This window comes from Netta rufina (assembly GCF_964035555.1).
Source record: "Netta rufina genome assembly, chromosome: 6".
NCBI classification, from domain to species: domain Eukaryota; kingdom Metazoa; phylum Chordata; class Aves; order Anseriformes; family Anatidae; genus Netta; species Netta rufina.
Window position 1 is genome coordinate 13,113,858 of NC_140129.1, and position 27,740 is coordinate 13,141,597.

At 38.3% G+C, this 27,740-nt stretch overlaps 1 protein-coding gene across 1 annotated transcript; it reads left to right on the forward strand.

Moving 5' to 3' along the window:
- Nucleotides 1-18: 18 nt before the first annotated feature.
- CARF (calcium responsive transcription factor) lies at nt 19-27,740 on the forward strand (the record flags this gene model as incomplete). The annotated part of the gene is made up of 15 exons (XM_084289609.1): nt 19-65; nt 3,959-4,080; nt 5,616-5,837; nt 6,956-7,076; nt 8,229-8,358; nt 9,346-9,430; nt 13,925-14,114; nt 16,260-16,380; nt 17,221-17,364; nt 17,816-18,049; nt 18,453-18,615; nt 19,540-19,615; nt 23,392-23,522; nt 24,968-25,334; nt 27,622-27,740. The coding sequence occupies exons 2-15, from the start codon at nt 3,970-3,972 to the stop codon at nt 27,738-27,740; spliced, it is 2,214 nt and encodes a 737-aa protein (XP_084145735.1). The 5' UTR covers nt 19-65; nt 3,959-3,969.

Below are 27,740 nucleotides of genomic sequence, written 5' to 3' on the forward strand. Positions count from 1 at the left end.
CGCTGGGCGCCGCGCGTGCGCCGAGGGGCGGCCTCCATGGCGGCGCCGGCGGGAGCCGAGGCGAGGTGGGGCGGGCTCGCTCCGGGGGTCGGGGCCGGGCTCCCCTCGCCCCCGGGCTGGGGGAGAGAGAGCGGCGGGGCGGGGGCGCGGCGCCCCGCGGCGAGGGGTGGCAGGGGGTCGGCGGAGGCAGCCTGGCGGCGGCCGGGCTGACGGGGCGCCGCCCCCTCGCCGAGAGGCAGCGGCCGGCCCTGCCCCGCGGCGGTGGGGAAGGTCCTGCCCCGGGCGGAGGGGAGCCGAGCACCCCGGGGTGGGGGGCACCGGCACCTGCGGCTCGCCTCTGCACTGGGTTCTCCCGCCCCTCCGCGGCGCCCCCGGCAGCGGGCGGGGCCCAGCCCCAGTGGCCCCGCGCCCCCCGGAGCCGCCCCGCGGTTCCCTGAGGGGTCCCCCTGAGCCCTGCCGAGCACCTGGGCGCTTCCCAAACCTTCCGTGCGCCCCGTGCTGTACCCGCCTGCTGCTGTACCGCGGACACGAGCTGAGTCTCGAGCCCGGCACCAGCTAACGTTAAGCTAGTTTAGCTGCCTGCTTGAGGACAGTGCTCTGCTCCAGTTTCGTCCCCGTTACGTTTCGCTGTAATTCATGCCCTTTATAATGGTTTGCTTGTTAGAGCGGTCTCACCAGAGGCAGCTTTTTCAGAGGAAGTGTTGTGTTAAGCTTTGCAATTATTTTAAATCTTTTTATAAAACCTTCTAATTATTATAGGGAAAACTGAGAAAGAATTGTTAGCAAGGCTTCCAACTGTATTTGCCATCATGAAGTGTAAACTGAGGCCAAGATGAGGCACATTGCTATCAGCAGTGCTGAAAACATGAATTTAGTTGAGCTTTGGTTTATCTTTTTTCTTTTTTTAACAGGGGTGCGCACTGAAGACTCCTGTCTGTAAATGTAAGGGAATGGGCTTATTATCAAAATGGTCTCACATGTTTTCTTCAAGTTCAGTTTTCTTCTAAGAGAAGAGAGACTAAAATCTTGCATAATTTCCTCAGCGTTAAAATAACTTGATTTGGGATTTTGGAAGACAGTACTTCTGTTTGGGTCTGCCTGCATATAGCCCTCAGAAAGAGCCCTCATAACTGAGGGAAGGCAGAAACACAGTCATGTGAGACCTGAGAGTTACATTGGTCTAGAACTGGTGTAGTTGTAGTTGGTTTGTAGGTGTTGCCTCAGCATCAGGTCTGCCTGCCTTTTGCTGAGTGATCTTGTTTGTCTTTGGAACTGAACTGCTGATGGTAGTATAGTAAGCTACGTTGCAGTGCCTGATGATTGCTCTCTTGAAGATCCCATCACTAAGACTTCTTAAAATACTAGTGATGGTTGCAATACTTACCTGTGCTAGCAGTTTCTGTGGCTGCCAGCTCTCTGTGGAGTCAAACTGAGGGCAGCAGCAGTTGCAGATACTGTTTTATTTTGAGCAGGGTGCTTCTCAATGGGGAGGCAGGGTGACAGAAGCGGTGCTGCAGTGTTAGGGTGCTGACCCTTGAGTGGGAAGCAGCCATGGAGCAGTGGGCTTGGCAGAGAGCAGCACGTAGGTGGCTCTCCTGGTGCTGTGCTGAGCCTGAAGCTGAGGCAAAGAGCTGCCAGCACTTGAGCTGTGCGTGGGGGATACAGCTGTTGATTCAGTTTTTACGCTAAGTTAAACTCCCACCTTTCTCCCTCAACTTCTTGCTAAATGTAGCAAGCCATGGTGTTACATATGTGCCACAAAAATTTCAATTGTAAAACATTTATGAAAAAGAGGGATACTTGCGTATTATTCACTTTTTCATGACAAATATCCATGCATATATCTACGAACAGGATTTAGTTGTCTTATTTGGAGAATTAGTTGACAATATTTATCTAACTATGCCATTTATTAGTTATGTATGTGCTTCTAAGCATCTATATAACAGTGTATTTCTTTAGGACAAAAAAAAAATATTTTTTATTTTTTGTTAGGGTTGCACAGAATTTAGGCTTGCAATCTGGATGGTTAAACCATGAAGTTCACTACTGGGGTGATGCATGTGCCAGTGGCGTAGGTTAGAAGAGTGTTTATACAAGGTCACTGAACAGAAATATACTGAGGGTGTGTTTTAAACACCAAGGTACAACTTCATGCTCTAGCTATTTCTGTTTTACTTATAACAGGAAGCTGGAAAAATATCACTGTATGTTTGCCCTGCTGCTATCATTTTTCCCCAGGCTGTTATTAACTAGCATGTTAGATACAGAGCGTTGGGCTGCTCTGGCCACAGGTCAGTGCTGAGACAGCTGTTCCTGCTCTCTTTGGCAGGGTTGTGGCATGCTCAGAGCACACACCATCGCTGTCTGTCGAACGAACATCTTCAGGTGATTTCTAACAGCTGAAAGTGCTGCCCTAGCAAAACCAACATATATTTATGTCTTTTAATAGGGGCACACTGGTTGAGTGATGATGAAATCTAGTTCTGTCTGGCGTGGATTTTTTTTTTCTATTGTCTGCTTCAGATATTTAAACTGAAACATCCCATAATTGTTCTCAGATCCAAAGCTACAAAATACTTGGTAAACATGATTAACTTCATTTAGAGCTTGGTTTGGAGTGTCTTCACTTGAAAATTGAAAGGAAAAATAAATCTGCTTTAGAATATTTATTATAATGAGCATATGAGCAGCTTAACTTCATAATGTTGTTCATATCAGCAGAATGCTTTATTCATCCCCAGAAGCTAGGGAGATGTTCTACTTTGCCCATGGTCCTTTATATCTTTTCAAAGAAAAATAAATTTATGCTTTCAGTTGTACAGTTCTTTCTGAAAGGCTTTATAGTCTTTTACATTCTCCTTACCAAAGCTGTAAATGGTTTAGATGCCACAGCTGAGATGGTCCATCTGAAGGAATTTACTGTGTGATGAAGAACATAAAGCTGGTAGGAGTCATGTTCTAACATAATGCTGCCTGTCTCTAAAATAAATACGGAAGAGTATTTATTTCCAAAGCACCTTTCTCCCTCCTCCAATACAAATTGCAGGAATTAAGTTTTGTTCTGTTCACTTTGGCATATTATGTGCGTACTGGAATATATATATATATATATATATATATATATGTATATTTAAGTAATGTAGAGGCCAGGTTAATTTGTCTTTTTGTTTAGTTCCTTATAAATATTTGGGTTTGGTCACTGCTTTAAAGGCTGTGTTGGCTAGGTGAAAGCCTTATCCTGTGGCAATTCACTGTCTCATATTCTCTGTTTGCTTGAAGATTTGTAATGGGCAGCTGAGCTCCTTGAAGGACTTTTCTTTGGGATGGGAGGTAAATCTCCAAAGTGCTGAGAACTCTGTTTTTTGTGTTTCATCCTATGATTCATGCCAAGCTTTGTTTTGAATATCTGGCACTTTTTGTGCCCAAAGCTTCCAGATGTAGTCTAACTGTAGTAATTTTCTGTAATTTAAATGTTATTTTATACCCCTTTAAAACAAACGCAATTTACTTCAAGATGGCTCTGTGACCGAGTTGGGTAATGCGAGTCCTGAGTGTTTACTGTGGTAGTAGATGAATAATATTTTCATAAAGCAGTGCTGGCATATCTGTAAGTACTAAGAATCTCTGGATGTGTATAGATAAGTGCTTGCGGATGTATCTAAATGAAAAGCGTAAGAACGTGTATTGTCTGTTTTGTATCTGTGTGCACAATGACAAGTCAAGCAAATTTTCTTGTACTAGGTGCTAAACTATACTCTTGGAGGAACACACTGCAATGTACCTGCAGTGTGTAATAAAGTGGTAAAGAAGCAAGGGCTTTTTATCTTGAGGGCTTTGCTTTTAGCTTGCAGTGGGATTAGAACCTGTAAAACTTAGATCTTTAACACCAGAAAAAATCCTGTAGCAACCTCTTGATTGAGGCTAGTACTGAAGTAAAGTTTTGTAACTTTTCCAGGTCATCTGGTAATGGAAGAAAATGGAGTTGACCATGATGTTGCTATGGAAAGATCTAATGTTTTGTTTGTAGGCAACTGCAATGGTGCAGGACAGTTGGAAACAAACGATCAGGTTTTTCAGGTGAGATATGAACATTCTGTCTTTTTAGACGCTTTCTTTACGTTCTCTCCAATTACTTTACAGTGTGATTTTTCATATTTTGTTATTTGTTCCCTTTACACTAATACATTGTCCCCTTTAGACTAATTTTTTTGTTCCCTTTGTATTTGTATTTGTTCGCTTTAGACTAATACATTGTTGTGTTTTTAAAAAAATACAGAAGTTCCTTCACTTGTATTCTTGTGCCATTCGGTTTTGAACTGATAAATATCCAGATGTTACCTGTAATGACAGCCTTTTAGTAATTATATTTAGCAACTCCTGTTACAGTGCTGAAGAAATACTTATTTTGTTAACAAAATTCTTTATTAAAAGAATTTTGGATGGGTTCAGAACACTTGAAAATTGGGTCAAACTGCTTAGTGACCGGATGTGGAAAAGGAGAGTCCAAGGACAACACAAAATATGTATAGACATCAAGTGAAGGGGAATCTTAAGTATAGCTGTTACTAAATATTGCCACCTATCCTAGCCACAGAGACTTCTGTGAATAAAATGTTCTTGTTCAGATTGCATTGGCTAAGAGATCATTCAGGTAGTGGGTTAATAGTGTGTTCATGGCCTTCATACAATCTTGTTGTTTTCTGGTGTTTTTTACAGAGGAGCTGAAACTGCATAAGGTTTCTGGCCCAGTTCTGACTACAGTACAGAATTTAGAAACATTTTTCCCCTCTTTTTTGATTTGCAGTTTCCACATTTTTGTTACAGAAGCATTAGAGCTGGATGTGTAATTGTTGCAGAGAGAAAACAGATTGCCCTTCTTGCACTGGCCAAATGACAGCCTTACAAAACTTACATAGGGCTACCTAATTCTTACTGTTTTTAAATGTTTAATGTTTGTGTTGACAGAGTTGCAACAGGACACATATTTGTGTTTAAACATTTAAATTTAATACAAATTGAATGTGCTGTGAGATCTCAATTTCTCAAGCTTGAGTAGAATATGTTCTGAGTACGTATTTTTTTTGAGACTTGCAAGATCTGATTCTTGGTCTTGCACTGTATAATTCTTGGACTTGATTTTGTTTTCTGCTGCTTGTGCTTCTTCTGTGGTAAAGAATTAAGAAAGCAGTCAGTGTATAGAAACTTTGTCTCCATAGCTAAATGCAAGTATCTAAAGGCTGAGTAGAATAATATCTAAGATTTCGTTTTAAGTCAAATTGAGTTGGTGGATGTTCTTTCAGTTTCTGGGTAGGCTTGAGATGTTTTAAAGTTATAAGTAATTTTGGGGTACAGCTCTTGGGCACAGTGGAATTTCTCTCCTTTTAGTAGAGAGTCAGTTCTCGAAAGTAGAAATGTATTCATATTTTCAGCATGAAAATGTGAAAACCAGAACTGCCAGTGCTAAATAGTAGCCTCTCGATCAGAAGGACGTAGAGCTCCATCTGAGTAAAAATGCACCGTGACAATTTTAAATGTTCTTTTGTTTGTTTTTTTAAAAGTAGAAATTGCTACTTGGCATTAAAGTGTATTTTACTGTTTTTCCTCTGTGAAAGCGTTTAACCTGCATGGATTCCAAGGATCCGTTGTTTGGACACAGCGACTCTCCCGCAGCCTTACCTATCACAGTACGCCTTTTGGGTAGTTCTCCATCATTAGCTGCACCTGCACGGCCACCCCAGCCTCAGCCTCTCTCCGCAGAGGAGTTCCATCTGGTAGACCAAAACGGGCAGCCTCTCTATGAGCTGCAGCCCCTAGGAGGGCCCAGCACACAGATGGTGAGTACATCTGAAGCAGGGCAGGTGGAGAAGTCTGTGGCATTGGAGCTCTTTGAAGGACCTTATATACGGTGCTTGTTTGCTGTAACAGCCAATTAATTTAGTCTTGAGCAACAAGGTGAGACTTTTCAGTGGTTCAGTTCATGCTCCAGTTGCTCTTCCTCATTGGCAAGCCCCATCTCCAGCCATAGCAAATTTTATTATATGACAGTGTCATGTCTTTTGTCAGTACTCAGCCTGGATGTTATTGTGTGATGAGATTTTGTACTTATATCGTTGCTGCTTTCTCTATATTCCCGGGATATGTGTGTCTATTTTTGTAGGACTCGGACGTTAGCAATAAGCTAACCCATTAGATCTTTTTTTTTAATCTGCTCAAAATGTTGCTTTGTAGTTCTTAGTTACCTTTTTACAAAATAAGTGTTCCTTCATTCAAGTAGTTTGCTTGGCATGTATTGTATTGTAATTATAGACACCTGACCCGTTTCAAGTGCAATAAATCAGGAACAGGGTTATATTTTGTTATGTTAGCTTTTATAACATTGCTGGAAACAAGTTCTTGGTAACTGTAGCACTATTTACCATAAGGAGTCATTTTAGTTTTTCTAGGATTTTTGAAGATTTAATTAATTTGTTTTTTCAAGTTCTGCAGCTTTACCTTCTGTCTGCTTTTGCATGAAACATTGCCCATATAGGTCAATTTCTTAGGAGTAAAGATCAAATTTATTTATATGTTATGATTAATCCTGCTAGTCCATGAATGCGGTTACAGTGAATCCAATTATGAATTACTTTCATGTTTTTGATAGCTTTCAGTTCTGAATAAATGTGTAATTCGTTGTAGAATCCTGTATGTTTGTTTTTTGTTTTTTGTTTTTGTTTGTTTGTTTGTTTTTCCTCTCTAATCAAGTAAATGGCTATTTTAAAAGGTGGAAAATAATTTTATGAAACTGACATTAAATAGACAGTTTCCTTTATTATGTGAAACAAAGTTAATTTATAGGCCTTAATTCCAACCAGAATATTTCCTGTTCTAGTTATAAGCCAAACTGGTCAATCTGGACAGTGATCACTAGACCATCTAGCACCATTCATACTTTTCTGTGATTGCCTTACAGATGATTGTTGCCAGCCAGTCAGAAAATGGCCAGGTGCTGCATGTCATTCCTTCTGCCCAGCCAGGAGTGGCCCAAGTGATTATTCCTCAAGGTCAGCTCCTGGATGTGACCAGCACTCAGGGTGAGTATAAGCTGTGGGACTTGAGGGTATGTGTTCCTCTGACTAAGTGCATCCTGTGTGATTTTTTTTTTTTTTTTTAAGAACCTCTTGTTTGTATATTTCCTTTCCTTAGCCAAAGTTAAAAGACAAAAATACATATTTACTGAATCTGCTTTCTGATTATGAATTTGGCATGCTTTGCAGTGTTTTCTGTTGCACAAAACCCTGTGAAATAAAGGTTATTATGCTCACTTTAGGTGTGTCATAGATAAATAGAGATATGAAGGATAAAGCTGCTTCTTGCATTATTTATCATTAATAAATATATTTCTGCTATATCAGACAACTGTACCAGCAGCTTCCAATTTTTACTGCCTGCTTGTTTCATTTTTGAATGAAGTAGTTAATTCAAGTAAAGCAGATAGGAGAATTCCTGTTCTTATCTGTTCCAGACACCTCACTCAGGTGATATGGCATCTTTTGTGAAGCCAGAAATGAAGTATCTAGGTAGAAATTCAGTTCCCCGTGAAGCACATGAGATGCAATTTCTACTTTGTCACCAAGTTTTTGCCCTCAGCGTGTCACGTTTTAAGTATGTGCTGAGATGCACAACTACATGCACAAATTTTAAGCTTTTCTTTAGGAAAGGATGTATTTTAAAATCTGAAAGCATTGATTATTTATCTGTAAGCCTAGCTGGATGGCTAAAGGCTGTGTACTAGTTTGCATTCACAGAATAATCCTGAAAACTCAGTTGTCGTGTTACATCAAACTCTGAAAGGTTTGTTACTGTTATGCATTTTCTGTATAAAATAAAAAATTTGAACAGATTCTCAAAATGCAATTTGCAGCTGAACAAAATAGTCATGTAATCCTGTATAGATTTGTGGAAATGTAAAACAGATTTTAAAGTTCTTCTGATTATTTGCTTTGTTGTGTGGGGATTCATTAGCAGTAGCATGATAACCAAAGTCTCCAAGTACAAACAACCTTATTGGGTGTATCTTGATGTACGTGCCTAGAGTTTATCAGTACCAATTCACAGTTTTTCTTCTTAAAATCATTGTCTTTCATATGTCAAAAGGTTTGTTCTTCCAACACACAATTTTAATTATAGTTTGTCATTTTCCCATTCTTTTTTGTTAACCAGAAGGATGTTTTATTTTTGCAAAGATGTTTCAGATGAGAAATGTGGTGATGGGAACTTGCAGACCGTGGCAATGGCTGCTCTAGCAGACAGCGCAAGCGGTTACATTCTACATCCACAGGCGTCTCTCACTGTATCAAAAAAAACAACCACCAGGTAGGTTAGGAATTGAAAGGATTAACAGTCACTTTGACCTGCTGGTAATGCTGATGAATTTTCTTGCGGTTTGTGGGATTTTGTTTCTTGTGACGGCTATAACAAATGACCTCAGAATGGTTGAGTGGAGGTTATGAACTTTTAGTTCATAGTGAATGATATGTAGCCAACTGTGTTTACTGGGACCTTATGTATGTGCCAGAACATGAGAAAAGCGGTTAAAATACCTGTATTCCAAAGCAAGTTGGATGTATTCTGACTAGAACAATAGGAGGGTATTGTACGAAACACAGTGCAAATTACTGAAATTACTCCAGATAGTTGTAATGCCAAGAGCCAAAAGTGATTTATTGAAAGAGCTGCAGGGAAAGCTGAAGCTTCCTTTCGTAAAATATATGAGAAAGTTGCTGCTGATGGTGTGTTTCAGTGGAACACACAGGCAGATTGGTTAATAAAGTTTCTAAAATTTAAATAGTTCAGTTATTCCTTTCCTGTCTTTGATACCTAACTCTGTCCCCTCCCTCAGTGATGGGGATGCATTTTTAATTGTGAATGCTTTCATTTAAAATCCACTAAAATGTGTAGCATTTAACATGCATTGGATATTTGGTTTAATGGTCAGCACTCTGCCATCAGTCTGCATAAGACAGTTATCAAGATAATCAAATGGTCTATTTCTCAGTGTTTTGGCTATTGTTATTACGTAACAATACTGAGAATACTGAATGCTTAGAGGTCTTGTTGAACACAGAAGACAATGATTTTTAAAATAGCGATAATTATTGTGAATTATTTTAGCAGTGAAGTAGAATATGGAAAAAATGAACTCCACCTTTTCAAAGGCATGTTGATATAGTATCTGTAGTTTGGTCATATACCCTGTTTTGTTTTATGTAATGCACTGTTTTGATTTAATAGCTGTGGGTCAGGATAAAAATCAGCTTTCCTGGATGTCTGTTCAGACTCTTACAACATTTTATTTTTCAGGATGTTGGAAGACCCCTTTCCCATTCCTCTCCAGCAATTGCCACCAAACACGCCTGTGTGGGCACGCCGTCTCAGGAACTGTGAGGTGAGCTACAAAGAATTCTTATTCATTTTTTTCATCATGATCAAGACATAGATCCTATTCCATGACAGGAATAATGTTTATAGTTGTATAAGTTGTGTTCAAGATGTGTTATGAAATTGTACTATTACAAGCTGGTACTACTAAACATTTCAGCATGTGAAATAGCATTTTACATGCTATGGAATCCCTTTCTTTTTTGGGAATGACTGACCATGAACAGCTCCTGAAGCACAAATTCTGCCTCTGAAATCTTGTGATGCTATACAGTTCTGGGAAGAGCCATTGATTCCCATTTGTGTATGCAACGTTATCAAGTTTGTTCTTGATACAGCGTAAGCCCTGGTGTCTTCTGCTGAGCAAACCACTTTTTGTTGCACTTACTCTAAGTGCAAGAATAAAATTTCTTCTGTATGCTGTAAGTTTGCTACTGTTCATATTAGTTTGTGTTGTCTCTTAGAAATCAAAATCCATGTGACTACTTGCCAGGGTCAGGTCTGGGACTTATCAAAGCACCTTAATATGTTAAATATTCTTACTTTTTTATCATGCATGCTTATCTGTGCTTGTTTTCATTTGTTGAAAAATGCTGAGATCCTATCCCAAGTTTTCTTTTTTCCTTTGTGGTGACCAATACTTGCTTTAGGATTTTCTTACACTTCATGAGAGAGAATCTTTACATTTGGGAAAGGCTGATGCTTCTGTTTCCAAATGCCTACTAAGAAACTATAAAATGATCCTTTTCAACTGCAGTTTGTACAGTTAATTCACTACCCTAAATGGAGAATTTGTATACTTGATATAAATGAAACTATCTTTATTCCTTGTCATGGCATTGACCTAAACAGGACTCTCATATTGTTGCGTATTTAGATGTCTACAGAAATATCCTGGTGACTTAGGATGTTGTTAACAGCTAGAATACCTAATGAATCATTTAAAAGGAAAGGGGGTGATGGGAGGATTTTGAGAGAGCACCTACCTCATCTTCCTGCTACCAAACTCTTCCTGATAGATGTTTATTTTTTACTTTTTCTTAATACTTTTTTAAAGGAAAAATGATATTCTATCTTGTTTACCTCTTCAGATATCATTACCATTTGAACATTTTTCCCTGTTGGTTTTGCCAATGATACCTAGAAATTGCAGCTGCAAAGGACTTAGAAATCGAATAGCTTTCCATATCCACTTAGAAATAATTTTTAAATTGACTAAATATATCAATCTATTGCTCCTTTTGTTACGTCTTTTATTTCATATGAATGGTGTTGTCCAATATTTATTCAATTAAACATTTAGAGGTCAAAAAGTAATAACATTAACTCTTCCATGGTAGAGATATGGTTAACAATGAGTCACCTCAAGTGTTTGGTTAGTTTTCAAGTCCATTAAGACGTATAACCCTTGTATAACTTCTGTGCTTTTGCCACTGTGACGTATTCTCCCATTTTAGCATCCATGTAGCATGTCTGAGTAATTTATTATTGGCTTCAATTTATAGGACTTAGATGAAGCAAACCATAACACAAGTCTTTTATAAGAATTTTCACCTGCTGAGTTTAAAATTCACAGCAGCAGAAAGAGAAAAAGAATATTCTCTATTGTTCTTAAAAAAGAAAGATATTTTTTGAAATGTTTGCATGTGTTCTGAGTATACAAGTATCTCTGTGCTGAACTGTTGCCTGTATGCATTAATCTTCCCAGTTCTATTTAAAATATAAAAATAAATTTTTGCTGTTCTCCATGCAGAATTCAGCACATCCAAGGAGGAATGACCCAAATTCTCTCCCTCCTTGCGTGTTATCAGCAGAGTTGCTTTGCTGAGTTTCAGTCACATGTTTCTTGTAAATCCACTGGGGATGGCTCAGATGTATGTGTGTTTTTATGGGCACAGACTAGAGACCATCGGATTCTGAAGTGTCATTTATCTTTGAGGTTGGTGTCTTGCAGAACACTTTGTTACCAGTAACAGGGTGGAACGGTCCTACTGGAAACTGGGGATCTGGTGGAGAAAATGCTTCACCTTTAGTCCAGCCATTCTTCATGCAGATAAATGAGCTAAATCACAATTCCACTTTTTCAGTCACTTTCTAGAACAGAACCAAACTTGAAGTGGAAGTCTGTGTGCATTTCATGGAAGATACCAGCGGGTGAGGCCGTGCATAGCCTGGGTGCATACTGCCCTTTGTATATCCCAAGTTCTTGGCCAGGGCTGAGCTCTGAAGTGTGGTCAGTACAGCAGGCACAGGCAGACCCAGGACAGTAAGAGCTGCGACTACAAAACTAGAGCTAAGTTCTGTGTTTAGCGCTGATTCTCTGCCTGTCCTGAACTATTCAGCTTATGCTTGCTGTGCCTAGACAGTGTAATGCCTCTGGCATTTTGCTGCTTGCTGTTACTTCAGTCGAGGAAAACTGCAGTCTTGATGTGTGTACTTTAGTGTAAGCTTTTATGTGCTCTTACTGAGATGAGGCTAGGGGGAGAAAAGGAATTGCTTCTTTTTTTTGGCTTGACATTTGGCTGGAGTTAAAAAGGTTGGAAAGTATCCAATTACTTCAGGGTAATTACTTTGGTAACGAAAAACGGATTAAAAAAAACAAGTTATTTTCTTTAACCTACTTAAAGTTTTCAGCATTAGGATCAGAACACATTTCCAGCATGTGTTAGCATACTGAAATAAAGCATAATTAAAAACTGCCTTAATTAATCAACTATGCAAAAAACATTTATTTGTTTGGAACAGATGGTCTCACTTATCCATTTGTTCCTGCCTCAGAAGCTCCTAGAGAGTGGGGATCTTATGTGCTATATGATTTTTTTCTACCCCCACATCCAAATTTTGTGAAATGCTGGATTTTGCATAGAATTAAAGCTACAATAAGAGATAATACCTTAACAGTTACCTTTCTGGCACAACAGTTCTATAAGTTTTCTATCATCTCCCTAGAATAAGGTCAAGAAGCTGTTTATAGTGACCAGTGTAAGGTGTGGAAAGAGATGGTGGTAATGTAGTATTTTCTGTGGAGTGATATTGCATGTCCTGCTGTGAGAGGGGATAATTCTAGGTCTCTGTAAAGAAGGTACTTCTGGTACTTCTCAGGCTTTTTTCCTTCTGCATTTTTCAGATCGCTTCATTTCTGTTTGTCTGTTATTTACAGTCTCTGGCTAAACAATCACAACAATTACCCATGTTTCTTCCTTGCTACAGCTGCATGATTGCAGCGTATGCAGACCTGATTAAGTGGTGGAGCAGCATGCTCGCAGTGCAGTGAGCTGCTGCTGTGTAAGAAACTGATACCACAGACTGACTCTTGCAGTCAGTGCATGCGTAACCTTAGCCTATGGGGACTGTGCTAGCAGCAACAGCCTGCTTCCCCACTTTGTTTGAAGGGGGTTCATTTGCTCTTTGTTGACTTTAGGTCTTGCTAACCACAGACATTTTGTTTTTCTGAGGTAACTATGAGACAGTTTTATGTTGTTGTCATTAATAAATATTGCGATAATAGTCTTGGACAGATACTGTTGCTGCTTTTGTTTTCAGTATTATTTAAACATCTGGCTGCTTTGTCACTGAAGGTGGCAAAATGGATGCATCAGATGCCAGCATTCATTCATCACATGTTTGCTCCCTGGTTATGTTGTAAGAATGACCTAGCAGAGTATTCCTGGTGTTACTGTTGGATGGGATAGCTCACTCCTGTCCCAGTATTTTCATGGTTTGCTGACAGGCCTTCACAGACCAGCACCGAATCTGCTGAGCAGCTGTCGTAGGGGATGTTGCAAAGTCAATGAGTTGTTTATAATTGTTTTTGTTGACTACTTCTTTGAATCAGATCTAGATGCGAGTTTTCTGTATTTGCCTGGAGTTTAGCAAAGTTCATTGAAACCATAGCTGATATGCACGTGACAAATCTTGTGTGTTGTGCTTCTGTGTAGCTTTTTGAATGGAGAGAGCCTTAAAGCCTGGGGCATTCAATTCAGAGCTAATGCACTAAGCAGGTGAGGCAGTTACTAGTGGCACAAGCAGATGTATTCTGCTACACCTCAGAGCAGTGTCCGTGCATTGAAGTAGATATGTAGACAATTTTTAGCACTTCAGAGATCCTCTGAGGCAGTTCCATCACAATGTTTACCTAAGATGAATTTGTCTTAGAAGGAAACTGCAACAAAAGTAAGCACTGTGGGGGAAAAAACAAATCAAGTTGTCCTGTGGAAATTAGCTTTGGCAGTAACTCTGAGAACCTTTGTGGAGTTCTTGGTGCACTTAGGGTCTTTGAGGGCTGACAGACCGCTGACCTCAGTGGAGAACACTCTGGTGCTAGATCCAGTGGTAAATTTGCTTGTGAGGACAATAGTGTGGGGAAGGAAAAAACACAAAGCACCAAAAATGTGAGCCTGTATTCTCACATGCAGAGTCCCTGACTGCTTTTGTTTTCTTGGGTAATGGAGAGCAGTCAGCTGGGTGAATAATCCTATTATTTCACCTCCTTTCCATGCAGAAAATTGGGGACTCATACCGCGGCTATTGTGTGAGCGAGACAGAATTAGAGAGTGTTCTAACGCTACACAAGCAGCAAACACAAAGCGTATGGGGGACGCGCCAGTCTCCAAGCCCAGCCAAACCCGCCACACGGTTGATGTGGAAATCTCAGTATGTCCCATATGATGGGATCCCCTTTGTCAATGCAGGTAACTAACTTCTTTTATTTCAATAACTACTTTAAAAATCTCAACATCACTTGACAGTTGGCCATAAAGAAGGATCCTTGTGGTGTTCCTTAGTGTTAGTAAAGTCAAGGCAAAAAAAAAAGAGCAGCTTTGGTACTTCTATGCCACAGTCTGAAGGAGCTTGTTTCCCTGAAAACACAGGCTTTGATGTGTTTCATTCCCTTTTTTGTTTAGAAATAAATTAGTTAGGAACCCGCATCAAATGGTACTTGTGAATGAGTTCTCTGGGCGGAGGTTCCCTCTGCTCAATCAGGTCTTGAAAGTTTTCATAAGGGTAAGAGCTTGCTTCAGCATTCTTGCCTGGTTTGGAGACCCTTTGCAGAGTTTGTTCCACAGGAGCCAATAAGATGATTCAGTGGCACCCTATAAAATCAAAAAGAAGTAAACATCAACATAGCTCAGCAGACAGACTTATTTTTTTTTTTAATGAATGTGGAGACTTAAAGAGGTAGGTAAATATGCATTTAGCTCATGCGATGCGTATGTGAAATTAAGTTCATTCAGGTAAGAAATTTCTTAAAACCAAAATGATCTACATTTTTATTTCCAGCTCCCCAAATGCACTTGAGATATTTTTAATTTTCTGTAAGATCTGCTTAATAAATGTGTTCCCCCACAGTAAGATATTTAGAACAAAACCACACATAGACTTTCTTCTTCAAAGTTCTGCAGACTACTAGAGACACTGATTTTTAAGTTGTAGGATTTAGTATTTTTGCTTTGCTCAGATCCCCATACAGGCATTACGTGTATTTTTAATGAGTTGCCTTTTCAATGCAGTTAGGGTTAGAATGTAAGCACTCCATGAAGAACATTCATTAAAAACCTTTACATCTAGAGAACAGAGGCTGGAAATGCGTTTTTCTGAACTGTAATTTAAATCTCAGATAACTTAATTCTAAACTGTGCAGGACAAAAGTACTGTTCTCAAGGAATTTATCCCTTCTGTGTAAGTGGAACCAAACCGTAATGCCTTCCCTGCTGTGTTTCTGCTGTGGAGAAGCTGGGTAGTTCCTACATAGTATAAAACATGAAGTAATTATAAAATCTTGATTGTTAGTTTTAATAAAAATTGTATATTGCTAATACCTTTGTAAAACAGGAGCCCCATCACATTGGGTTTGACATGCATACTAGTAAGGACTAGCTTAAACCTCTTGAAGTCTTTTCAGTCATAGCAAATTGATTTCAATTTTTTTAAACAAAATCCGAAAAGGCTAGGTATGTTTGGTAAGCACAATTTTCCTTCTCTTTACATGCACTGATGTGTATATATACTAATAATGTCATGTTCTCAGGCATTAAATCATTGAGTGCCTTATGGAAACACTTTATGTTGCTGTTGTAATACCTTAAAAAGGTTTTGGTTATATCATTTGTGGCATAGGCAGCTCCCTGCCAGTGGACTGGTGTATATGAAATGTAAGTAATAGATAGCTAAACATGATATGGGACAGATACAGGTTCTCTTCTTGACCACAGACACTGTTATGCACCTTACCCCTTTTGTAAGTGGTCTGATTGGAATAAGTCATGTATCTGAATGAAATTTAGAGCTAAGCAATCTTTGTTTGAGCCTGTCTGTGTTAATGAGGGTATGCCACACTGAGGCAGTGTTGTTTAACTGATAAGGTAGGTCAGATTTGCAGGTAAGAATTTATGGGGCAGAATGGTCTGAAGTATTAATTAAAGTCCTTTGCTTTCAGCTGTGGATTTTCTTGGTTACTTTGGAGATTCTATTTTTCTTATTTGTATTTATTACCAACATATTGTGCTCCTTTGGTAACTAGCAAGGCTGCTCATATTGTCAATTACTGTTGTTGATAGGGTCAGAAGCCAATCTTTTGCCCCTTTATATCTACCAGGAGCGTTGTGAAGTGATAGCGGTTTGGGAAACACTTTTAAAGTGCTCTGTGTTCCTTGCATGCTGTGAAAAAAGCATTTTCACTGTATTTGAATGCTTGCTACAATTGAGTGTACTGCCTTCTGAAGAAGTCTGTTAAGCAGAAATAACTTTTTTGGAGTTCTTGTCTATTCCATAGGTAGTGTTTTACTATAACAACTTCTGTGGTTGCTCAAATAGAGTGAATTACTTTCTGTTCCCAGGAAGCAGAGCCATAGTAATGGAGTGCCAGTATGGACCAAGAAGGAAAGGGTTTCAGCCCAAAAAAGCCAGTGAGCCTGAAAGGATTTCTGGCCATCTGTATAAAGCCACTTGTCCAGCAAGGTAAGAATTGGCTACAAAGCTACTGACCATCATCCTAAGAAAATATAAATCTCATGAACATTGACAGAGTGCTGTTTGCGGGGTAGCTTATAGCATGCAGTGTGGCTCTTAGCTTTATTTCCTTGATAACTTGAGGTTGATTTACATATAGAGGGAAGGAGGAAATGCTGTCCTATTAAACTGAATGAGGCTGACATTTGATAGGTTGCCTAGCTGCAAAATAGCAGTACGTTAGTCCATGAACTACAGGTGGGAATCACTCTGTCTGAGCACCGGTGAGGACTTCTTCCTTATCCGACTGTCATCTTTGTTTTTCTTTTTTTTTTAAAAAAAAAAAAAAACAAACAAACAAACAAACAAAAAAAACTTATCCGTGGGCATTCTTCTGGGTTTTAGTGCTGTGCTTGTGTTTTTTTTGCAGAGCTAAGGGTGTGCGTACTTTGACGGGTGCAGTTAGATGTGTATGTACTCAGTTTATGCTTCAGGCTGGGTGAATTCCGGCCTGTCCAGAAATGGTGTTGTGCTTTTATGCTACTGAGGGGCAGAGGATTTTTGCTGAAATGCAAAACCACTCTGGCTGAGTGGCTTCCAGCCTGGACCATACATGTGACTCTCTGCATCCACCTGCATCCCTCTCTATTGATTATCTGTTTAAAAACTCTTAATTTCTCTTAGAGGCTCTTCAGCCCCCAGAACAACGCTCTGCTTGAATTTTTTCTATAGTAATATCCAATATGAAGTAGGTGGGGATTTTGCCTTCCCCCTGGAGGTGAAGTGTATTTGAAGGAATTTCTTTTTTCTTTTTCTTTTTTTTTTTTTTTTTTATCCTCCCCTTGGAAGGATCTATATTAAAAAGGTTCAAAAGTTTCTGGAGTACAGAGTTCCTACTGACCCTAAAATTGACAAGAAAATCATAAGAATGGAGCAGGAGAAAGCATTCAACATGCTCAAGAAGAACTTGATAGATGCTGGTGGTGTCCTCAGGTGAACTTTGCATTTATTTTTTTCATCTTGACCAATGAAGCAAATAGAGCAATAATTTGCTTGCTTGGATTTAGATTTTCTTAGTTACTTTATTAAGGTTCTTGCTTAATATCAATAGTATAAATTCAACAATGTCAGTAAGACTCATGGCTCTGGATTATTTCACTTGGTAAATGTGTTAAATGCTAAGATGTGGAACTTCAGCAGATGTTTCCATGCAGGGAATAAGTAGAAATAATTGAATGTATTGGGATATTTAACCTGTTTTATTTTTCACTGAAGGGTGTCAGAGGACCCTGAGCTCTAAAGGGCAGTATCTTCCAGCTGAGGGGCTGTAAAGACTTATGTCACTCTAACTGGGTCATTTATGATTGTCTGTCTGTTCCCCAAGAGATTCATTTTGCTGCCTTTGCTTGAGAATTGTGTATAGAAACTCTTTCCTTCTTGCCAGGTGGTATGTACAGTTACCCACTCAGCAAGCCCACCAGTATCATGAAATGGAAACTTCCTGCCTCCCTTCTTCGCCCTCCCACTTTTCTGCATCTTCTCCTGAGGAGGAGGAGGAAGTTGCTAGAGATGAGAATTGTATTCTGCCTTCCCGACTTCATCCTCAAGTGGCAGACAAGATCAGAGAACTGGTGTCTCAGGGAATAGAGCAAGTCTATGCAGTGAGGAAACAACTGAGGTACAGAGATGTCTGGCATTGTTCTGAAGCTGTAGTGCTATACCTGCTTTTGCGTTTGATTAATTTGGTTTGCAGTTAAATGGCAGTACTGATGTGTAAAAGAATGTACTTCCCATATGTTGTTAGAATCTGCTTTTTTCCAGATTTTGTCTTCTCATATTATAGACAACCATTAAGAGCTACTGTCCACTCTAAAGTTAATTGAGTAAATGGGGATTTTTAATTCTGAGCTCTAGAGTAGATGCCCAGAGGACTGGATCAGAAGTTATTTTAGCATACTCTTCTGTTGTGAACACAAGAAAGAGAGGGTGAAGGTAGCAGCAGTTGTAACAAAGAAATAGCACAATAGATCTTAAATATACATATTTTAATTTTAATTTCATTGTCCTTTAACATGCGACAGAAAATATGTAGAAAGAGAATTATTCAAACCTGATGAAGTGCCAGAGAGGCATAACCTGTCCTTCTTCCCCACTGTGAATGACATCAAGAACCACATTCATGAAGTGCAGAAGTCCCTGAGAAATGGCGATGTGGTGTATAATTCAGAAAGCATTCCAACAGCGGTACGTTGGCCCTAGCATTTCTTTTTGATTCCTGGGTCGAATACTGAAAGTCTCATTTAATTTTTACTTTTAGTTGCATTTCATCTACAATTCTATGACTTTTTATTTCTGGCAGCAATATTTTCAGTGGAATCTCTTGCTGAGCAAGACTAGATTAAATGTGAATAAAACCTTTTCAGTGTTTATCTCATCAGCATTAGATTGCTATTAGTTGATTGACACATTAAAAGATACTCTTGCATGATGATTGCATGAACTGGAAGCCATGTGGTATGGAAAAATCGACATGCAGCAGAAAATTTTATTCATGGCTTTGTTGTTATCTATGTGTTGGAGGAGTTACTCCTTTTCCATATTTGAAAAATTGGGATGAAGTGTGTCTGAGGTAGAACCTAAATTAGGGTTTGTACAGCATCGAATGCACTTTATAGCAGGTGAAATAAGCCTGAAGTAGATATGTCAGAATGTTGGGTAACTTCTGTTGTTCCTTTATTTTCTTCCACCTCTTGAGCAGTAACAGATAGAATAATCCTAGTTTTTCCAGTTATGAGGTTGACTGCAAAGGAATTGCTGATTTAAAAACAGTTTTGCAAAAGTGTAGTATTAAATGATGCTGCATTATAATTTTTCCCCTCCTATCCCTAAACTGCATTTGTCCCAGATGAATGGGTGATATTTGTTAGCCAAATAGTTTGACTTTTTTATTTCAGTCTTCAAATTTTCACAAGATAACTTTAGCCTTCTTGATATAGTGCATATTGCAAAAACAGTTTGCAGTGTTTTATTTTTGTAAACCAAAACCTGCCAAAATTCACTAGTTAGTAAAAAACACTGTTTTCTTGTGGGTCCTGAATTGACCCTATGTTCCTGTAGTAGACAAACTTAACAGACTCTTTCTGAGAACTGCAATCTTTTTCCTTTCAGTTGCAGTGGACCACAGACAGTGGGAACATTCTCACAGAAACAGTGACTGTTACTTTTGCCTCACCAACTTCAGCTGGTAGGACTGTATTAATAACTTAGTTGTTTCCAAATGTGGTTTGTTTTGTTAACGATGTCACAGAAATTGTTTCCATCCAGAGAGGTTGCTGACAAGTTCTCTAACTCAGCTGAATATAAGGAGGTTTATTTTGGTTTGTCTGTTTTGAGGCAGAGAAGGGCAAGCTTTTTTTGTTTGTACTATTTGACTGCACATACAGAAAAAAACGTTTAACCCTGATGTAGCTGACAAAAGTATGAAAACTGTAAGTTTATTTTTTATTTCATATCCTCAAGCAACTGAAAATTTTTAAGGGTTGATTATTTTGAAAGAGCATTTTGCCTTGGATGATGGTGCTAATAACACCTGTGTAGGAAAAGAAAATTAATTTCCTACTGAAGAAATATTCCTATCACTCAGGTAATAGATCTGGGGCCAACTGGGTATCTGAATTCCATGATGGTCTTTGCTTGGCATGTTCTTAAATATTTTGCTAAAAAGGACTTGAATGCATTTTGAGATTCGTTCTTCTCAGGAAGTTGTTGACTTGTTGATTTCCACTGCCAGGGTCAGGATCTGAACAACTAATGCTGTAATTTTATTGTCAAAATTGAGAACACTTTGTTTTTCATAATGTCGTGAAAACACAAAGTAGACTTCTATGGAAACTTGTTATGTCCATGTTTGTGGTCTAAGGTCTATTGTGTTTTTTTAAAGAAGCTAATTACACCATGTATTTACACCACTACACCATGTAATTACACTTTCTTTGTTGAAAGTGGCTTCATGCTACTTTTACTTCAACTTCAAAACATGTACTAAAAGTAAAGGTGTTTGTAACTAGACCTATATGCTATCCACGTGGTCAGGATTCCACATAGGTTGAGGTACTCTACTGGATCATGGTGGATGTTAATAAATTTAAAATAATTATATTCTTACATTTTTGTCCAGATTTCATGGACATTTCATTTTCAAGGATGTTTTGTCTTGTCAGTGTGGCTTGAATGAACTTCCCTGCATGTTTGTGGATATTTTCTGCATCCCTTCTTTAATAGCTTTGATATGATGCTCATCAGAAAAATCAGCTTTAGCAGCAAGATGTGATTGCAGCAAGGTAGAAGAGTCTAATTATTTGCATGCATTACATTAAGATAGACTGCAGACTTCTTAATTTTATTAAAGTCAGTGGCAGTGCCAGCTTGTTTCCTCATTTAACTGGAACATAGTGTTCAGTACTTTTTATTCCAGTGGGTAGAGAACTCCCAGGGATCAAAGGGGCACTCTCATAGTTGTCACGCTTAAAGATTTGTTCAAGTCAAGTTATCCTCCACTGTGGTTCTTGCTTGAAGAAGCATTGTAGTTCTGGCCTGAAGAAGTTCAGATGTGTTTGGGCATCTTCCCCTTTTGACCCCTGTCACTCCCTGATCTATTTCTTATCATCGTTATAGCAGGAAAAGTAAAACCCCAGAATTCTGGCTCAGTATGACTTCTCTCTTGAGCAATTCCATGTACATTAATTCACTTAGAGTTAGTAAAAAGAGTAAACTTGGGCTTCTGTTTTGTTTTTCAACTCTTATTGTAGTTGTTGCTGCAATGAATCCAATTAAACTGAAATGCATCCTATATACTTGGAGCATTTAGGACACGAATTTGTGTTGACAACTGTCAGAGGACAAGAAGTAAATTTTTAGGCTCAATGTGAATATATATATATTTCTTTTTCTTTTTAGAAAAGAAGGAATTTGCAGTATAAATAGATTTACTGTGCTTAAACTTACCCACCTATGTTAATATTTCCATTACTGTGCTTTTATGGAGAGAAACAGAATAGTGGTGCCTTAACCACTGTCATAGGGCTCAGCAGAGTTGACTTTTGGTATGAACTGTCTGAATGCTGGTAAGGGTTCAGAAAGATCAATTCTTGCTTTTTTTCGTCTTTCACAGATAGATTTCCAAGGCAAAATAGCTTATCAAATATGTAAACATCCATTCAGCGAGATCACATGCTGGGTTTTAGAGGAAGTTAGAGATCTTGGATGCATTTGGCTTTTTGCACGTGTGCCAATTCAGTGAATATAAGCTGATAATCTAATTTCAGCATATCTCATCTCCACTTAAATTTATGTGAGGATGTGTTTGTACACATTGCAGATACATTATTATAATTATATTACAAGTCTTAGTGAAAAAAGAAGGCTGACTGAAACCAGCTCTTGTTTAAGAATGTAAAGTGATAGCAGGGAAAACAACACTGACTTCTCAAACTACTGTTTGTATACTTTTTTTTTTCATTTCAACTTGTGCTGAATAGGGACAAATTTACATTTAAGAAATCAGACAATAACAGAACTAAGACCCAGCTGTTTCTTTCCTTTTCTGTGCATAATTCCATGTCTTTGCCTAAAATATGCAAATTCGGGATAGACGTATGAAGAATATCCTTCACCATATGATTCTACTTTGTCTCTTTACTCCTAGGTGTAAGAACACTGTCACTATCAAAATTCTTAAGTCATTTTTCCCTTTTACATCTGTTATGAAGTATGCTGGCAAGTGAAAAAAATACAGTGTGTGTGTGTATTTTTTTAAACTTGTGGCATTCATACCGAATATCCATGCAGTGTAAGGAGTGAGTAGAATAGAATGTGATCTATTAGATTTATTCCTAGGCATATTGGTGTAGAATACAATCTCAGGAAAAATCCACTATCTCTTCCTACCTGTGAATATTCACATACACATGAGATCTCTCTATAGTATTAAAAAGAGGCTAAATCTTTGAAGTAGTTTTATTCAAGAAGAGTTAGAGTGTATCTTATGGTCAGTTAGGATAAAAAGTTAGTTTGCAACTCAGTATATGTGATGAAAAATATATCTCTATTTGCTCAGATTGATGGAAGCTTAGTCTGATTTTTTTTTTTCTAGAAAGCTTTTTGATATTGTTGACTATTCTCAAATTTAAAAAAAAATCAATAGGATAATCTATATGCACAGGACAAGTAGGTCTTTTACAGCTATAGCAGTGAAACTGCAAAACAGGAAGCTGAGCAGTGTCTACTCTTACCTGTGTACCTTTTATCCAAAATATTCTGGGTATCTCAGGAAATTGAATAATCCCACAGGATTTTTTTTTCCAGAAATTGATACAAGTGAATCTTGATTTCCATAAGTCTTGAGGAAATTAAGTCAATCATTCTTGCTTTAAATAAGAATTTTCAGAAAATGTTGGAATGTGTAGGCTGAACGACCCCCAAATAAATAGTCTCTCTTTAAAATTATATTTGATGTGATATCGCTTAGAAGCTGTCCTAATTCTTCAAATACACTTTGGAAGGGAACGAGAAGACTTGCAGGATTTCCTGTGTAGATTTTTATTTTGTAAGACAGTCCTTTCTTTTGATGCCTGTTTGTTATTGAGCGCTTGCTGAAGGTGTATGTGTGATCCAATTATTTAATTGATGTTTTGATAGAAATGTTTTGGCTTTTATGTTAAAACTAGAAATTCAACACACAGGGTAGGGAATAATTACGTCGTTCTGCAGAACTGCTTCTTTTTCACTCTCAACAGAGATGTGCCATCTTCCTATAACAGTATCTTTTTTCTTGTAATAAGACTTTTTTTCTTTTTGCAAGTTCTTCTGCAAAAAAGAACAGCATATATGTGTATATGCATATCTATGTGTCTGTATTGAGGTTAAAGGGGCTTGGCTTGTTCCATTTACAGGGGAGGCTTTTAAACAAGAGGAGGAAGTTTGTTACAACTGTCTGTTTATTTATTGTCTCTGGCACTGTAGGGAGCTCACCAGCAGAGTCAGTCGTCACCAAAGGAGAATCCAACCAGAGTGGGGAGTCCTTGCTACCAGAAACAGCTCAGCTGTTGTCTTCATTGTCTTCACTTCAGCCCAAGATATTTGCACAACTTCAGGTACAGTCAAGTTGTTTACAGAATGTCAGATCTTCTGTGTTGAGAGTGCTGAAGGCAAGCTGAAAATACCAAGTTTCCTCAACTATTGATCCCAAATGCTGGCTGTGAGGGAATAACAACCTTGCAATAGCTGTCAACTCCTATTTTGGCTTCTCTAATATGTCACATCTAGCTGTAGTGCAGGGCATCTCACTGCCACTTTGAAGTTATGATGTCAAGAGGCAAAACCAAGGAGATGAGAGTAGTGAGCTTCTGCCTCAAATCAAATGCCTATTCATTTTCCAGATGTTCCAGTGATTTCATGATAAAAGTGCTGCAAAAATGAGGGAGGATAAGTCAAACTCATTCCTTCTAAATCCTTCTCCAGCCTCATAAGAAAATCTGTTAAAATCATAAAACTGCTCTCAGCTCAGATGTATGAACTTCCAGGTGGAAAGGCTGAGGTGTAAGGTTAAGACTGCCATGCCAAACAAACTGCTTCTAAAGCTTCTGTCTCTTGAAATCTGGGTCTCTTAACCTTCTTCCCAATGGTCTTTGAAAAGCTACCTTCATACCTTCTGAACCCCAATGTGTCATCTCTTCCATAGAAATACAGCCTGCAGTAAAATGCTGTTCTACTTGCTGTTTCCGTCTCATGCTGAAGAGAGCCTTGTCTTTACCCAAGTCTCCTTTAAAGCAGTACGCTTAGCTTTTAGTGCCCACCCATCATGGGGATGGGCAGTATTGGGGAATGATTTTGTGAAATGTGTTCATCTGATTTGTGTCAATATGGAACAATGCTAGGGCCACATGGTATGATGAATGTGACCTTCTGTCTTACATACCCTTGTATAACCACAAGTCTAAAAAAAACCAGAGTGGTTAATGTATATAGTTCTTGTATCTTGCAAAGGAATGTTTTAGCAATTCATGTCAATAGAGAGCTTGAAGGGAAATGTATTTGTAGGCTTTTCCTTGAAGTCTCTGATATCTGGGGGGGTTCAGAATAACTGCTAACTATTATGACTGTTGCATGGGACACTATGCAAGTCTCTGATATCTGGCCAGGAGATTAAGGAGAAAGCTGAAGAATGACTAAAAGACAAAGACAGCAGAGACTCCCGGTGCACCCAGTGCTGTTTGCTTACCTCTATTCCTTTAATAAATTATAAACTTTGATTATAGTCCTATTTTGAAGACTGAGCCATTTATAACAATTTGGAACTGAATCTCAGTCTAAAATTAGAGCTTTATGGTCATAAGTAGTCTTAGAGATGCTGCTGGACACCATTGTCTGATTATTTTTTCAAATACAAGTTTAGTCCACAGATGCTGAGATTGACTGTTCAAAAGAGATGACATAGTCAGAAGCTATTCAGTTCCAGCACTGCAAAATGTTTGTCATCAAATGTAAATTACTCCTGCTGTGTATTGGTTTATTTGTACTTCTGCCTTCTCTTTCACAGGGATTACAGCTGCAGTCAACTTCTACCTCCACAAATGAATCAACAGCCCTGATAGCTGTAAATAATCATTCCCCTCCCAGCTCTGCAAGTCTCTTGGATTCCACAGGGAGTGCAATAACAAACCATTCTCTAGTACTTGGTCAGGGGCACAGTCTGCAAGCAGGTGCTGGCCTAGCACAGCATAGTGCAGCTGACTCTGCTTATGGGACTCCACCTGGCTCTAATCAGAGTCTGGTCACCATGGGCCAGCTGGTAGCAGTTGAAGGGGTAGATGATTCCAGAAGCCTGGAAGGAGGAGTCCAGCAGATTCTTTTGGGAGATGTACAGACTGTTCCAGTACGGATTGTGGATAGCCATCCTGCACTTAGTAAGTTTCATTCTTCCCAATAACACACAAATATAGAAAATACAGTGGGTTTTGGTCCATGTGTCTTAGAGCAAAGTAGACAAATGTGTTAATAATGCTCTGCATAGGCTTGTTTCAGTTGACTTTAATTATTTTTTACTGTAAAATTATGTGACTGTAAAATACATGTAGGCTTTGTTGTAAAAAATGGCTTAGTTTAACTACTTATCACTTCCTTTGAAAAAATACCATCATCTTATTTAATGAGCACTAATCTTGCCCCCCCAAAAAAACCTAGCATTTAGCTAAAATGATCATCTTCAAACATAACATTTTATTAGGAAAAATAAGAATAGAAAATAACCAATATTGAATCTGGTTAGGACTTTTTGGAAAAAAATGTGTTTTTTGGTGACTTCTTTCTTTGCACAATCCCAGCAGATTACAGATTTTGGTTTTTTAGTAAATTTTAACTAGGATCCTGTAGTCATCAATATGCTTTAGAAGTGATCAGTTGGAGTTGTATAATTGCTTTAAATTTCAAACTTGTCTGAAAATACTTCTCTAAAAATTTATGTTAAACATCTTAAATAACTTTCAGTCAAAATAGAAGGCTCCTTAGACCACTTTTATCAGATACAGATACGGTCTTTGAATTGTCAGGTATGGGACCTGGTTAAGGATGAAGTGTTACTTTCAAAAAGAAAGATTTCTACGCCATGTGAAGAAAACCTATTAGATATGGAGCATATATATCAGTGCAACATATTGTTTTGACTTCCCAGAGTGTCTGAGATGTTAGCTGTGCAATGCTTCGCTTTTTAATTTTTGTATTACTTTATCTTGTCATCTGTGATTTCTGAGAAGATGGCTCCTGAGCAGTTTTGCAGAAAAATATAGGTAAACATATGCTAGATCTGCCTACACCTTCATAATGCCATAGCTGTAATTATCCCTATAAGTCCTGATGACTTTTACAGGTCAGCAAAACTTAATTTGTACTAAATTATGTGAAATAAATAAAATTGAGATAAAAGAATACATGAACAAGTAAAAAGGAAATCGTAGGGTATGTGAGGAAACCTGCAGAAATTTGGATTTGTTGAAGTAACATTAGGACATTTTGCTGTGATGTTATTGTCAGAGCTAATTTTAAGAATTTTCTCTTGGCTGTATTCAAATGTCTGTGTAGCTTGTCTCCTTCCCATAATAGGATGTCTCTGCTCTTCTGAAAAAAACTCTATTTTCCCTCTTGCTAAAAGAATTTCAGAAAAGTTATCAAATGTACCTCCTTCATTCAGTTGTTTAACCCTTCATTTGTTCAATCAAGATATTGACACGTCTCAAATAATTGTTTAAGTGATTAATGTTTTGAGGTTATTTTTTTAAAGAAATACTAGTTTCTACAAAAAGAAGTGTAGCCAAATATAAAATCTAAATTATATAAATGCAGGAACTAAACTCACTGTTCTTTGGGATTTCTGCTCAACGTCTCAATCTCACCACCCTGGATTTTGAAATAGTGAGAATATTGGTACCATTCATAAGTTATGTGGAAAACTTGCCTATAAAATGTGCAGATACTTCCATCCAGTTCCTACTTTCCAGAGCCTAGTTCTTTATCTGGAGAGCAGGAGGACAAAAAACATTCTAGACTGAAGAGGAAGTAATGTTACAGAGATTATTTGGATGAAACACTTGCTTACCAGTTCAGTCAGTTTATATTTCAAGATACTTTTTCTACTGTGTGTGTATGTGCACGTGTGTGCTTGGTTAAAGTTATTTTTTATGTTCTGGACTTTCTCTTAACCACGTGTTAACTTAAGCTATTTCCTGATGAAAATGTATATGCAGTCACTAATCAGTGGCCAGTCATGCCTGAAGTTTAAGTCATTGTTTAAATCAACATGCTTTAGCATTAAATTTTTAAGCAATAACACCTCTATTCCAGCCCCTTCAAAAAACAACAACAAAAAAATCATAAGATGTAGATTTATTTTTCCACGGGGAAGGAAAAGGACATTTGGGAGGAAAGTAAACATAGCACCATCATTTGGGGGACTGAAATCTTTTAAATATTTGTACTCCCAGGGCACTTGCTGTAGTAAATTCATGTAAGTTTGCAATGTCTTACATAACAGTACATGGTATAACTGACTATCAAACTAACTAGCAGGTAACTTCACAAATGACTTACCTATTAGCTTGAGTTCCTGAACTATTTTTCTCTTAAATGTATGCAGTAATTTGGGCTGAAGTGTTATCGGTGGAGTTTGAACTTTAATGTTTGATTTTGTTTTGTTTTAAGCTGAAGAAAATACAGAGGGTGTTATCTGTGTAAGCCACGTTAAAGAAGAGCCAAGAGAAAAAGCATTATCCATGGAGCCAGATAAAATCAGAGACTGCCAGAGATCCTCCTCTATTTAA